Raw genomic sequence first — 15,165 nt, 5'->3', positions numbered from 1 at the left:
TTGCACATCAGTGTGAATGTACTTAATGCCACTGACTTGTATGCTTAAAACAGCAGAAACAGTAAATTTCATGTTAGGTATATTGTAACACACATACAAACCTGAATAGTGGCACAGAATCCTTGAGAACAAGAGGCAACAGGGCAGATGACACATGGCATGGTCTCCAGCTCTCTGATCTGACCCCCCTTTCCCAGCCTCTCCCGTTCATGCCTTGATGAATTTTCCCTTAGAGAAGTGCCTGTGTCTTGCCATGAGTTCAATGACAAGAGCTCGTGCTGTGACAGTGATTCCCCACCCCCACCCTCCTGGCATCATGAGTAGCTCAGCCTCCTTGTTCCCAGCACCCCACCCTGAGTTCACAAATGTGTGTCACCCCGTCTTGTGTGCATCTGCACAAGTTCTCCATCAAGGCAGGAACAGATTCTGCTGGTCATTGCATCCATGTCACAGGGAAGGAGAGCAAGGCATTTTGGTGCTAAGGACAGTGTGCTGATCACAGAAGTTCTCCTGAGTTCTTTTTAAAACACTGGAGATAATTATAAAATCCTCTCAAATATTTTGAGTATACCGCTTTGGATATATACTTGATAGAAGCAAGCTTAAGACTTGTTTTTAAACCACATTCTCTCAGTTCAGTTCAGTTCAGTTTAGTCTTTCAATCGTGTCCAACTCTTTGCGACCCCATGAACTGCAGCACGCCAGGCCTCCCTGTCCATCACCAACTCCCAGAGTTCACTCAGACTCACATCCATCGAGTCAGTGATGCCATCCAGCCATCTCATCCTCTGTTGTCCCCTTCTCCTGCCCCCAATTCCTCCCAGCATCAGAGTCTTTTCCAATGAGTCAACTCTTCGCATGAGGTGGCCAAAGTACTGGAGTTTCAGCTTTAGCATCATTCCTTCCAAAGAACACCCAGGACCACGCTCCTTTAGAATGGACTGGTTGGATCTCCTTGCAGTCCAAGGGACTCTCAAGAGTCTTCTCCAACACCACAGTTCAAAAGCATCAATTCTTCGGCGCTCAGCTTTCTTCACAGTCCAACTCTCGCATCCATACATGATGACTGGAAAAACCATAGCCTTGATTAGACGAACGTTTGTTGGCAAAGTAATGTCTCTGCTTTTCAATATGCTATCTAGGTTGGTCATAACTTTCCTTCCAAGGAGAAAGTGTCTTTTAAATCATGACTGCCGTCACCATCTGCAGTGATTTTTGAGCCCCCCAAAATAAATTCTGACACTGTTTCCACTGTTTCCCCATCTATTTCCCAGGAAATGATGGGACCAAATGCCATGATCTTAGTTTTCTGAATGTTGAGCTTTAAGCCAACTTTTTCACTCTCCTCTTTCACTTTCATCAAGAGGCTTTTGAGTTCCTCTTCACTTTCTGCCATAAGGGTGGTGTCATCTGTATATCTGAGGTTATTAATATTTCTCCCGGCAATCTTGATTCCAGCTTGTGCTTCTTCCAGCCCAGCGTGTCTCATGATGTACTCTGCATATAAGTTAAATAAGCAGGGTGACAATATACAGCCTTGATGTACTCCTTTTCCTATTTGGAACCAGTCTGTTGTTCCATGTCCAGTTCTAACTGTTGCTTCTTGACCTGCATATAGGTTTCTCAAGAGGCAGGTCAGGTGGTCTGGTATTCCCATCTCTCAGAATTTTCCACAGTTTATTGTGATCCACACAGTCAAAGGCTTTGGCATAGTCAATAAAGCAGAAATAATGTTTTTCTGGAACTCTCTTGCTTTTTCCATGATCCAGCAGATGTTGGCAATTTGATCTCATTCTCTAGGGAAACTTAAAGCAGAGAGCGTGAAAGCAATTTAGGAAACCACTCAGCAGCAACTGGAGAGTGTTTTCAAGTCAGAGAATTGGATGGAACAATATGCTGTGAGATATGGTGGTTGTGTGGAAGCTTAGTCATGGGGAGGGTTTTGTATTACAAATGAATGACTCACATGTCTGCTTGCCATTAACAGTTTCCTTCAGTCATGAATTTATATCCAAGGTCATTGAGGCTCATGACTTTTACAGCTTTATGCTGTGAACACAGTGAATTCTATCAGCTACAGAAGGTGAGGGCCTTATGTGAAGTGATGCAGTCTCATCTGTGTCCAGTCATGGATCCCATCCTGGTTCAGCCCCACATCACTAGACCCCTGCCTCCTGCATCATCAGATCTTGGGGTCTGTTCTGATAAGACTCCCACGCTGCTGTCTACACAGCTCACCCTCTTGTCTACACAGCTCACCCACCTGCTCCAGCCCTTGATGGATACACCTCCCCACCACCACCACCACATTCATAAAGCAGCTCCAGGTCCTCAAACAAACAGGCTTCCTTGCTGTCTGCTCCCATCAGCCTTTCCAGTTCGTCCCCACACCCATCGGTGTCCAGCTGAGCTGGCTCTGTGGGGGTCCTTTCTCACTCCTGTCTGTCTGTACACACCGGTCCCTCTGTCCCAGAGCCAGGGAGCAGTGCGCCAGGACACAGAAGGAAGGTGGAGGATGGGACCTGCCATTCCCTCCTGCTCCTCCAGGGGGCGCCCGTGCCCTCTGTCTGCCCACAGCCCTCAGTGGGTGCACTTGACCATTTATGAGTCCCCCTGCCACCCGCTGTAGCTCAGTTTGCAAAGAATCTGCCTGCAGTGCAGGAGACCCGGGTTCGACTTCTGGGTCGGGAAAATCCCCTGGAGAAGGAAATGGCAACCCGCTCTAGTATTCTTGCCTGGAAAATCTCATGGACAGAGGAGCCTGTCGGGCTACAGTCCATGGGATTGCAAGAGTCAGACACGACTTAGCCACTAAACCACCACCACCACCTGCCACCCATAAACTATGAATGCAGGAAGACACCTCAGCCCAGCCTGTTCTTTCCAAGGAACTCTGCACCTGCTGTGCCTTCTTCCAGGATGTTTCCCCACTTAGTCTCAGGGCTCCCGTGTCTCCACATCTAAGACAGCAGCTGCCCTTCTTTTTCCTTCAGAGCACAGGTCACAGCCCAATAGTGGGTTTTTTATGCTTGCTCACTGTGTCCTCTACACGGTGCAGAGTATTGTCTTCCATCTTGACCTATATGTGTGGATCCTCAGCACTTAGGACAGTGCCTGGCTCCTCAGCAAACCTCTGCCGATTGAATGAACGGAGGTGGGGCCTCTGTCTTACTTGTATCACCTCCAGCGCAAGATGCGTCCCCTTTTAATAGAGCCCTTATATAGGATTATATGTGGGATTATAGGATTAACACAGACTATATTGGAATAACTGTTATACAACTGGTTGCTGACTCAGTCATTTCTATGGCATGACTTGGAAATCTTTAAAAACTTGGAAAATAGTGTATTCTTCTAGTGATTTGGATAAAAGCATCATTTAGGAAAAATTCAAAGCCATTAACTGATCTCTTCATTGTAATTATTTGTATTACCTCATCTGTGATGGGATGTTAGGAAGAAAACATCTTAAAACTTTTGGGTTGGTTCATCTTGGACACAATACCCTGTCAGATTTGATTAACATCCACCTTTAGAGATTATTGGCAGGTAATTATGAATTAAGGAGAAACAATTCTGATTCAGTATTAAGTTTTTAGTACTAAGTTTGAACAAGTTTTAGTCAAGAAACTTAGGTATGAACACTGAACTAACACATGTCAAAGTGTAAAAATGAATCCTTTTAGACTTAGCAAAGGGATGGTGTGTGTGTTTACATCCCAGGGTCTTGTTTCTGATCATAGACTCAGTGCCCACAGTGTCACCTTAAGAGTTTTCTGACCTGAGTCCAAAGCACATGACCGCTCGTGGCTAGGGAAGAGTGGAAAAGAAAGCTGACATTTGCTGAGTAGATTGGTGGTTTGATTTCTCAGAACACATGGGTGAGTTGTAATTGATGTTCTAAGGTGAAGAAACTGAGGTTTAGTCACTTGTCTGATGTCGTCCGTCTCATGAGAGGGACTGAGCTGCAGTCTGCTGCCTCCAGACTCTATCTGACTCACTCACAGGCTGAGCTCTGGCCCAGGTTCCTGAGATTTGTTCTGCAAGGGCCTTGGGCTCCCAGAGTACCTGCCTGGAGCCCCAGGCTCACCCACTTGCTTCCCTGGAGGGGTTGTGGACCCTGTGGAATGACACTGGGCCTGAGTCCCTTGGGGTCTACATTTGAAATGTAGGAGTAGTTTTTTTGTTTTTTTTTTTAACTGTGAAAACAATTTAAGGTTGAATAGTGAGGGGTGTTGGAGAAGGCAATGGCAACCCACTCCAGTACTCTTGCCTGGAGAATCCCATGGACGGAGGAGCCTGGTAGGCTGCGGTCCATGGGGTCGCTAGGAGTCAGACACCACTGAGTGACTTCACTTTCACTTTTCACTTCCAAGCATTGGAGAAGGAAATGGCAACCCACTCCAGTGTTCTTGCCTGGAGAATCCCAGGGACGGGGGAGCCTGGTGGGCTGCCGTCTATGGGGTCGCACAGAATTGGACACAACTGAAGCGACTTAGCAGCAGCAGCAGTGAGGGGTGTCTTGACTAAGAGAACTGGTGGGTGCTCTGAGCCATTGGGTGATTTCCACTGTGATTTGGGCCGTTTGGATTCTGTTCTTTTACTTTCATAGGTGGAAGGTGTTCACTCCAAATGAAAGAAGACTTGCTTCCTGAATGGAATTGGGAATATTGTAGTGACTGATAGAGGCCATTCTGGCAATCATTTTCTATCTAACATTCTTTGGGAACAAGTGTCTAGCAAATGCACTCTGGCAAAGATTACCAAGAATCTATTAATTTTTTGTTGTGAATATTTGCCTCATTAATTATAAATAATCACCTAGAAAGCTGTCTAAGAATGTACACATTTTTAAATGACATGGATCCCTTTTCTCGCATTCCCAGATAGAAATAAAATAGTGTTTTAGTTTAGTCAAGTTTTGAAATCTCAGTATTACTCAGTTGTTTTCCTTAATGAAACATGTAAATAATTGTTAAACTGAGTTTTAGAGGAAAAAACTTAGCTGTTTTTGTCTCCTTCAGTAGACTGGTTTTAAGAATTTTTTTATAGCACTAGATTCAAATTTTCTGCTGATAAATTTAAGAACCTAGTTGGATGAATTGATTTGTGTTTACTTAATTTGTATTATTGATTTGGTATTTAAACTAAAGATCTTTCACTGCTGCGTGGTCTTTGTCTCACTGTTTTCAAAATATAGGGTTTCATTGAGGCACCCCATTAATGTGCTTTTGCTTACTGTGCCTTTTACATTTGTAGGTGTGTCCATCAGGCCTTGAAGGAGAAGATCACAATCTTAGTCACGCATCAGTTGCAGTACCTAAAAGATTCAAGTCAGATTCTGATATTGAAAGATGTAAGTAATTTCTAGAAATCCACGGAATTGCTAGCACTCAGGTGTGTTGAAAGACAGACCTCCCTGCGGGTTACTCTCCTGGGTTTATGGTAAATGCCCTCTTCTCCCTCAGTTTTTTGCCTCCTTCTTCTCAGAGCTGGTGTTCATGCCTTGGAGGATGAACCTAAAGCCCTATAGAAATGTCACTATTACACTCTAAGCCACATAAACCCTAAAGTGTATAAATGTGCAACCACAGGGTTATTGAATCATCACTATTCTAATGAAATTTGTTAAGGGAAATGTTACAGTTTTATTTAGAACATTTTACTTTCTTCTTCCATGACTTAAGTCAAAGTGTATCACTTAGAAATTAGAGATTCTGCGATCTGTTGGTATCCAGGTGATTGTCATACATAATTTGTCTAAAGAGCATCTTCCATTAGCTCCAGAAGCGAGGTTGGGTATCCGAGCATCCAGGTCAGAGACATCCTCTCTGCTGGTGTCTCCAGTTGCTGGTCTCCCTGCCCAGGTCTCTATGTGCCCAATACGTGTGGGAGCCTGTGCAACAGGAGGACAAGGCCCTGCCTTCACGGGGACCCTGTTCTTATGGGGAGGATGTGACAAAGAAGGTGACATCCTGGCTGCCTCACAGGGTTTGAGTGACATGAAGGTGGGGGCCACACAGTCACCTGGGGGAGGGAGTCTGAGGCAGGGGGTCCTAAGGAAGGAGTTGACCTGGCAGGTTGGAGGAACAGCAGGAAGACCAGAGTGTCTAAGGAGTGACCAGGGCAATGGGAGGGAGCTGGTCTCCGAGCAGTGGGCAGCGAACCCGGAAGTGGGATGGAAGTCTTGGATATTCCAGATCAGAGGAGGGATGTGATCTGATGTGGGAGTTAAGAGATTCCTCTGATGGTCACTGGAGGGGTGACAGAAGAAGCAGTTAGGAGCCTTAGTAAAGCTGAGGAGACAGAAGTGTGGGCTCAGGTTAGAGATTCAGTTTCTAGAGCTGCCGTATCACAGCACCGCAAGCTGGGTGACCGCAGGAGTTTATTGTCTCCTTGTTCTGGAGGCTACAAGTCCCAAATCCAGGTGATGGCAGGGCCGTGTTCCCACCAGAGGCTCCAGGGAGAATCCTTCCTTCCAGCCTCTGGTGTTCACGGGCCTTCCTTGGTGTTCCTTGGCTTCCAGCTGCAGCACTGTGGTGTCTGCCTCTGATGTCACATGGCCTTTGTCCCCGTGTCAGTCTGGGTCTCTTCTATTCTCATAATGACATCGGTCTTACTGACTTTAGGTCACCCTGCTCCAGTGTGACCTCATCTTAACTCGATTACATCTGCGAAGACCCTGTATCCAAATAAGGTCACGTCCACAGGTGTCATGTTTGAGCACATCCTTTTAAGGAGGGAGCACCATCCAACCCACAACTCCTAGCTGGGTGTGGGGCGGAGACTAGTGAGAAGTGTTCAGACTTGGTGGTCGTCCGATGCTTCACTCCTTGGCTTGTTTGCCTCTGGGTCTCAGCGCCTTTGTTGTTAACCCCTGACTGTTCCACAGGCCCTTGGTCAGATCCCTGACTTCTGAAACGAATCTCTACTCTAAAGAAAGATTATTAAAGTACAGAACCCCTGCCTATCTAGGAGCGGTTCCATGTGTCAGCCCTTCTCCACTCTAGGGGTAGGCTAAGGGTTCTCAAGTTTGAGAGCAGTTGATTTCATGTGCAGAGAGGGCAATTCTAGTGTGTAAACCCCAATGTTGATAGTGTTATGAGCACAGGATCAGTGGGCAGGAGTATAACCTATTTCGCCCATCTCTAGATGTTTTGGGGTCCCCCTAGTGTTTCCTTTGAGGATACTACCCCCAATTTTAGTATTAATAAAACAACTATTTGTCCACTGGTGAGCACCCCTGCATGAGTTGGGGTCCATCCTCACTGTCGGGTCCCTCTCTTCACAGCAGATGGGGGATGGCTGTCCCTTCATCCCCCCAGAATTGTCAGTGCTTGACTGTTGAGTGAAATTGCTGTCTTTGTACCACCAATCATTTAAATTTCCATATTACAGATTTGATGTGGTGAGTGGTAATTTCACTAAAGAAGTGTGTGAATTTCCCCTCCCAAGTGGAACATGACATAATATATCCTGTATCTTTTTCTGGTTCTGCAGTATCAGATGGTACCCAGATGCTTCCCTGCATTTCTCCCAGTGGACCCCCTCAGGGGAGAGTGTGAGAGGGGTCCCAATGAGGGTCCTGGTCATCTCCCTCCACCTGAGCTGCCTCAACCAGAGCTGCTTCTCATTTGATGAGTTTTGCATCCTGAGATTTTTTTCCCCTAATGTTTTATTTGCTACTGAGGGAATCAGCTGAGTCTGGTTTCACGGGGTCAGAAAATAGTAAAACATCTGCAGACATTATCTTATATGAATTTGAAAGGGAGAGAAACTATGCAAGGATATGTCACATGTGTTCAAAGAAAATTATTTGATTGGTTATATTTTAAGCAGTTGCCTGATTTGGGGAAGCCTAGTTGGCTGCTTGTGGTTGGTTGTTCCTAAGTTTTTTCTCAGATCTGAGTGCATTGATTCTGGCTTAGGTTTTGGTTTGTGGGCACAGACTGCCAAGGCTTTCGAGCCACTCCAGTCCTATGGCTTCCTTGTTTAATTACTTTATCAGGTGGAATATTGAATTTTCAGTTGGGAACTTGCTGAGTGTGTGGGGGCAGTTGTAGAGACCAGGGAGAGGCCTCTCATGGGTTTTCTGTCCAGGGCTGGTTCCTATTATCCCAGCTGGGCACATGATAGTGCGACAGTGACAGTGGTCAGTGGCGATTTCATGAGAGACTCTTACCCATATGCAGATGTGCTTGTGCCCACCTCTGGGTTAAGTATACATTTCTTTCCTATAATTGTCATATGAGGCTTCTCTCAGTTCCCATGTTGTCTAAAAAGACTGTGCTGATCCTCCCTAAGTGCCCAGGGTCATCATGTCAATGGCCTCCATCTTTAACATGTGAACACATGTTTCTTTCACATCCCCCAGCACCTGACACGGGGACAGGGTTTGGCAGAGAACACAATGCTCAGTTCTGTACTGAGCTGACTGAACTAGATTTCTCAAGAATTCTAGACCCAGGCATCACTTTTTTTCAAAAAGCATAATTTAAGACAAGATAACTTTTCTTCATTAGTATTTATGTTGGTTTAATATTATCAAATATAAATTAATTTCTCTCAAATTTTTTATTTTAGGGGATAACGGTGGAAAGAGGAACTTACTCTGAGTTCCTGAAATCCGAGGTAGATATTTTTTCCTTTTTTGAGAAGGGAAATGAGCAGTCTGAACCATCTCCAGTTCCAGGAACTCCTACTGTGATCACTGAGTCTTTGGTTCAGTCTTTCCAGTCTCCCAGGCCCTCGTTAAAAGATGCAGCTCCAGAGGACCAAGAAGTGAGTTTCTCATCCTGCGGTGTACCTGGGTCTGTCTGCCCTTGGTGGTCTCACGGACCTTCGGTCTGCTCTGCTCATGACATCTTCATTTGTTCCAAAGTAGACCCTAAGGTTCCCAAAGTCTTATTCCATGGAATTGGTAGGGTTAGAAGAGCATGAGGGGAGCAAGCCTTCTTGGGGTTCCCCTTTGGTTAGGATGGAGACTCTTATGGAGATCAGTAGTGGGTGTCCTGCTATGAATTTCTGAGTGAATGTGGCTCATACTGATTGAGAACTCTTTAGTTTACCATGGTTACATCCTACTCATGCTTGTGGCCCCTGGTTTCCCTTATGCATCCAGAGGCTTAATGTGAAGACCCCCTTAGACTGAGTCCTGCTGTTGCCACGTTAAATCAGCTCCTTTTCCTCTATGTTGGAATATTCTGGCACTGCAGGTGACTGATGGTATTATCTTGCCTCGGTGTCAGGTGGTTTGTGATGGGCCAGAGGTAATGTGGGCAAAGGACCTGACACATGGTAGACACTTTGCTGTTGGTTCCCGTCCTCCTTTCTTACCCTTCAAGACTGAGAACCACATCTTATCGACCTCGAATCCCAGTGGCCGGGATAGAGCCGAGGACACACTAGGCTCCTGTGACTCCATAAGGCATTCTAAGTCCTCCAGACAGAATTGCAGAAATGCACTAGATCTCCCTTAAAAACATACGCAGATATTCCCTTGATAGCCAAACCCTCAGTATCCAAACCCAGGAGCCTGGATGATTCTGATAAGTATTTGGATTAGTTGTTCACTTTCTTTTTTTTTTTTAATTTTTTTATTTTTTAACTTTACAATATTGTATTGGTTTTGCCATATATCAACATGAATCTGCCTCTAAACTCAGGAATCACTCTCTGAAATTAGGAACCAAATAGATTCAGATCATATGCTTGCAATGTGCTGTCCAACCTCCTCTTTAACGCTCTCTGTGAACTCAGTTTACTGTATTTGGCTAGAGTTTTGAGCCCCCCAAGTATGTTTTACGTTTCTATCATTGAATGACACAGTCATCTCGAGGGATACATTAGCTCCATATCATTTTGTGTGTTATTTTAGAGGAAATTTCTACATTTGTACATTAATTGATTTTGTTGTGTGTGTGTTGAGAGTCATGTGCTATTTTAAGCAAAGCTCCCCAACAGTGAATAACCTCATGTGAATGAGTTTGATTATTTCTCATAGATTCCTGAGTGGGATGGCTGGGTCCAGGGGTAAACATATACGTGATTTGGCCAGATATTCCTACACCCATATGGAGATGGACTATCCTGCACTCCTACCAGTGTGTGGGATATGTCTGATTCCCACAGCTTTGCAGTGGAGGGCATTGTTGAACTCTTGAAATTTGGGGTTCATTTTTTAAAATTTCATCTCTCATTGCCATTTTCCCCTTCTAGACTGAGAATATACAGGTTACACTACCTCTAGAGGACCATTTGGAAGGAAAAGTTGGTTTTAAGACCTATAAGAATTACTTCACAGCTGGTGCTGACTGGCCTGTCATCATCTTCCTTATTCTAGTAAACATCGCAGCTCAGGTACGTAAGGGTGTGTATTTTGGTTTATGCACTTGGCTTGATATTTACATACTATTTATACTGTATTTTAAATTATTTTTAAAATATTCATATTAAGAGATTTATCTCAAAGACTTGGCTCATGCAGTTGTGGGCCTAGCTTGGTGAATGTGAGATCAGAAATGCAGGCCTGCAGGCTGGAACCTCAGGCAGGAGCTGACCCTGCTGTCTTGAGGCAGAATTTCTTCCTCCTCAAGGAAGCCTCAGGTTTTGCTCTTAGCACCTTTGACTGACTGGATGAGGCGGCCACAGTGTTGAGAGTGATCTCCTCTACTTAAGTTCTGATGATGGACGTGAGCCACATCCACAAAATACCTTCACAACAACATCTGGACAAGTATTTACATGAATCACTGGAGACTGGCCCAGCCAAGATGACACCCAGAACTGACCATCACTGTATCTGTCAAGCTTTTTGCTTTGCAAAATCCCAACATTTGCTCTGTTATTACTGACTTTTGCAGTCCACTTGTATTTGCATTGAATTACATTGTATCTGGGGAGCAAAGTCTTCTAGGGAAAGGGGGATTTCTTTTAAAGATATTAACTTGCAAGATGCCCTCCTCTGACCTGTGGTCATGTGGGGTGTGGACTTGGTGAGCCAGAAGAACCGTCTCTGTTTTCTGGAGTCTTTCTATCCCCATCCTAGTGAGCGGGGTGTGAGGGCTCGGTAATGTCAGTGTCTGAGTGACTGTTGTGTCTGCTCCAGGTTGCCTACATCCTGCAAGATTGGTGGCTTGCATTCTGGTGAGTGATTCCTGCTCTGATCCAAAGTGCTGTGAAATCTACACAAAGACCCCTTTCCCATAGAATCAGGGGGAGAGATGGGGCTCGTTCAGCCTCCTCTTCTGACCCTCACGTAGTTTCCCTGAAGAAAGATGAAAGTTCCTGCGGGTGGTGTGTGATCCCCAAGTGGTCTCTCCCCATGTCCCTCCCTTTAGCAGCTTCTTCACAGGCAATTCTTTTTCTTCTTTTGAACTTTTAATATTGTATTGGGATATGGCCAATCAACAATGTTGTGATAGTTTCATATGAACAGTGAAGGGATGCAGCCATACATATACATGTACCCATTCTCCCCCAAACTTCACTCCCATCCAGGCTGCCACATAACACTGGGCAGAGTTCCATGTCCTATACAATAAACCCTCGTTGGTTACCTGTTTTAAATATAGCAGTTTGTGCATGAACATCAAAACTTCTCTAACTATCCTTCCCCTTGGCAACCATAAGTTCATTTTCTAAGTCTGTCTTCACAGATAATTTTGAAAACTGAAAGTCATGATTCAGATTTTTAAAAGGGAGACACACAGAGGGCCTTGTGAGCTGGGAAACACTTTCCAGCGTAAAATACATTTCTTGAATTGAAGTAATTTTTTCATCATATTTGTATAAATTCTATGTATATCTATAGTGTAATATTTTTTACTTCCTGTTCCATAGGGCGAATGTACAAAATGACCTGTATTGGAGGGGATATGTAAAAGAAGATGAAGATATAGTATTCGTTCTGAACTGGTACTTAAGAGTTTATTCAGGTAAAGTTGAGTCATCTGCTCTATAATACCAGAGTTTAACGTGCTTACAATGAGTCTGCGTGAGCAAGAAGGCTTCCAGAGTAATTCAGTAATGTCTTAATAGATTAAGTATCTGAATCACATTTACTCTGTGAATTACTTAGAATAAATATTTTAAAGATCTACTAGAAGAAAAAAGGTTGAACGAAGACTCTTAACTTGTTCCATAATGGATTTTGGTAGTTAAACCAGGATTGCATATTCAGCATAATCAGCCACTGGAAATATGTAGCTATTGTGTATTCTAGTAGGTGCTTTAGCTAAATCTTATATCATTATATGGATGGGCAAGGGGGATAGAAATGAATCCCCACCCTGTGGTTCACGTGTTCCAATTCTGTCTGAATAAACCCTGGCTTTTATTGATCTTGGATGAAATCCTCTGGCAGCATGGGCTGCAAATAAAAGCATTATTACCTCTGCGGTATGCAAAGCTCCCCTTTCCACACTGGTCATCTCCAGGGCTTCACTAATAACTTGAGAAGCTAACCAAGGGAAGTCCAGTGTCTGGAATTAGGATTTCTTCTCTTTCTTACCCTGAGATTACAATGTTACCTCCTCCCCATGTGTGATTAATTCAAAATTTGGCTTGCCAGACTAATATTCACTATTAAGATGACTCTCTATTCACAAGAGTATTTAGGATATATATATATATATATATATATATATATATATATATATATAGCATAGCATTACATACTATTTAAATGATATCTTTAATAAAAAATTTAAATGCTTTCTTTATCCATTCATCTGTTGATGGACATTTAGGTTGCTTCTACATCCTAGTTTTTGTAAATAGTGTTGCTATGAACACTGGGGTGTGTGTCTTTTTGAATTATGGTTTTCTCAGGGTATATGCCCAGTAGTGGGATTGCTGAGTCCTATGGTACTTCTATTTTCAATTTTTTAAGGAACCTCCATTCTGTTCTCCAAAGTGACTGTAACAATTTACATTCCTATGAACAGTGCAAAAAGGTTCTCTTTTTCCATACCTTCTCTAGCATTTATTGTTTGTATATTTTTTGATGATGGCCATTCTGACTGGTGTGAGGTAGTACTTTATTATAGTTTTGATCTGCATTCCTCAAATAATGATATTGAGCATCTTGTGCCTCTTGACAATCTGTAGGTCTTCTTTGGAGAAAGGTCTATATAGGTCTTCTTCCCATTTTTTGATTGGGTTTTTTTTTTTTTATATTAAGCTGCATTAACTGTTTGTATATTGTGGAGATTAATCCTTGGTCAGTTGCTTATTTTGTAACTACTTTCTCCCATTCTCAGGGCTGTTTTTTCATCTCATTTGTGATACATATATACAGTGGATCGGGGGAGGAGGGCTCCCTGGGTAGCTCAAATGGTAAAGAATTTGCCTGCAGTGCTGAAGACCTGAGTTTCATCCCTGGGTCAGGAAGAACCCCTGGATAAGGGAGTGGCAACCCACTCCAGTATTCATGCTTGGAGAATTCCATGGACAGAGGAGCCTGGCGGGCTACAGTCCATGGGGTTGCAAAGAGTTGGACATGACTGAGCGACTAACACACATGTACACTGGAATATTACTTATCCATAGAAAGGAATGAGATTGGGTCATTTGTTGAGGGGTGGATGGACCTAGAGTCTGTAATACAAAGTAAAGTAAGTTAGGTAGAAAAAAAAAAAACAGAAAAAATACTTATATTAATGCATATATAATGGAATCTAGCCTCTTCATGGATCACTGCCTTATCATGGCAAAGGGGCTTGCATAACTCAATGAAGCTATGAGCTATGCCATGTAGGGCCACCTAAGACAGACGGGTCATAGTGGAGAGTTCTGACAAAATGTAATCCACTGGAGGAGAGAATGGCAAGCCACTCCAGTGTACTAGCCATGAGAAAGCCATGAACTGTGTACAAAGGCAAAAAGATATGACACCAAAAGATTTGGCCCCCAGGTCAGAAGGTGTCCAATAAGCTACTGGGGAAGAGCGGAAGATAATTACTATTAGCTCCAGACAGGATGAAGTGGCTAGGCCACAGTGGAAATGACGCTCAGTTGTGGATGTGTCTGTTGGGGGATGTAAAATCTGATGCTGCAAATAACAGTATTGCATAGGACCTTTGAATGTTAGGTCCATGAATCAAGGTAAAATGGGCATGGTCAAGCAGGAAATGGTAAGAGTAAACATAGACATCTTAATCAGTTAACTAAAATGGACAGGAATGGGTGAATTTAATTCAGATGACTATTATATCTACTAATGTGCAAGAATTGCTTAGAAGAAATGGAATAGCCCTCATAATCAACAAGAGTCCAAAATGCAGTTCTTGGGTGCAACCTTAAAAGTTCTGTCATTCATCATGACAGAATGATCTTGGTTCATTTCCAAGGCAAACCATTCAAAATCTCAGTAATCCAAGTCTATGCTCCAACCGCTGATGCCAAAGAAGCTGAAGTTGATCAGTTCTATGAAGACCTAGAAGACCTACTAGAACTAAATGCAGAGTTCTAGAGAATAACAAGGAGAGACCGGAAGGCTTTCTTTGTAGCCTTTCTTTCTATAAAGAAAGAGGAAAACCAACAGAAAGGGCAAGGCTAGAGATCTCTTCAAGAAACTTGGAAATATAAAAGGAACATTTCTTCCAAAGATGGGCACAATAAAGGACAGAAATGGTAAATACCTAACTGAAGCAGAAGATATCAAGAAGAGATGGAAAGAAAACACAGAAGAACTATACAATAAAAATCTTAATGACCTGGATAACCACCATGATGTAGTTTCTCACTCAGAGCCAGATATTCTGGAGTGTGAAGTCAAGTGAGCCTTAGGAAGCATGGCTGCCTATAAAGCTGCTAGAGGTGATGGAATTCCAGCAGAGCTATTTAAAATCCAAAATGATTTAAATTGCTGCACTCAATATGTCAGCAAATTTGGAAAATCCAGCAGTGGCCACAGGACTGGAAAAGGTCAATCTTCTTCCCAATTCCCAAGAAAGGCAGTGCTAAAGAATATTCAATCCATCAGACAATTGCACTCATCTCCCATGCTACTAAGATTATGCTCAAAATCCTTCAAGCTATGTTTCAGCATCATGTGAACTGAGAACTTCCAGATGTTTAAGCTGCGTTTAGAAAAGGAAGAGGAACCAGAGATCAAATTGTCAACATTGGCTGGATCATAGAGAAAGCAAGGGAATTCCAGAA

The 15,165-nt window shown here is 43.4% G+C and overlaps 2 protein-coding genes across 4 annotated transcripts in view; both read left to right on the top strand.

The window, feature by feature from the left end:
- Positions 1–15,165, top strand: part of LOC123464831 (ATP-binding cassette sub-family C member 4-like) — an 891,549-nt gene that overhangs the window by 156,037 nt on the left and 720,347 nt on the right. The gene's annotated exons all lie outside the window — the stretch shown is intronic.
- LOC123464828 (ATP-binding cassette sub-family C member 4-like) overlaps positions 1–15,165 on the top strand; it is a 293,559-nt gene that overhangs the window by 224,968 nt on the left and 53,426 nt on the right. For all 3 annotated transcript variants that reach the window (XM_045162458.1, XM_045162459.1, XM_045162460.1), the window contains exons 15-19: positions 5,260–5,356; positions 8,584–8,781; positions 10,219–10,359; positions 11,108–11,145; positions 11,842–11,936. In XM_045162458.1, coding sequence (XP_045018393.1) covers positions 5,260–5,356; positions 8,584–8,781; positions 10,219–10,359; positions 11,108–11,145; positions 11,842–11,936 — 569 coding nt within the window. The remainder of the gene's footprint in view (positions 1–5,259; positions 5,357–8,583; positions 8,782–10,218; positions 10,360–11,107; positions 11,146–11,841; positions 11,937–15,165) is intronic.

This window comes from Bubalus bubalis, chromosome 13 (assembly GCF_019923935.1).
Source record: "Bubalus bubalis isolate 160015118507 breed Murrah chromosome 13, NDDB_SH_1, whole genome shotgun sequence".
Classification (NCBI taxonomy): Eukaryota; Metazoa; Chordata; class Mammalia; order Artiodactyla; family Bovidae; genus Bubalus; species Bubalus bubalis.
Note: the sequence above shows the minus strand (reverse complement) of the source record. Positions and strands in the feature narration are given on the sequence as shown.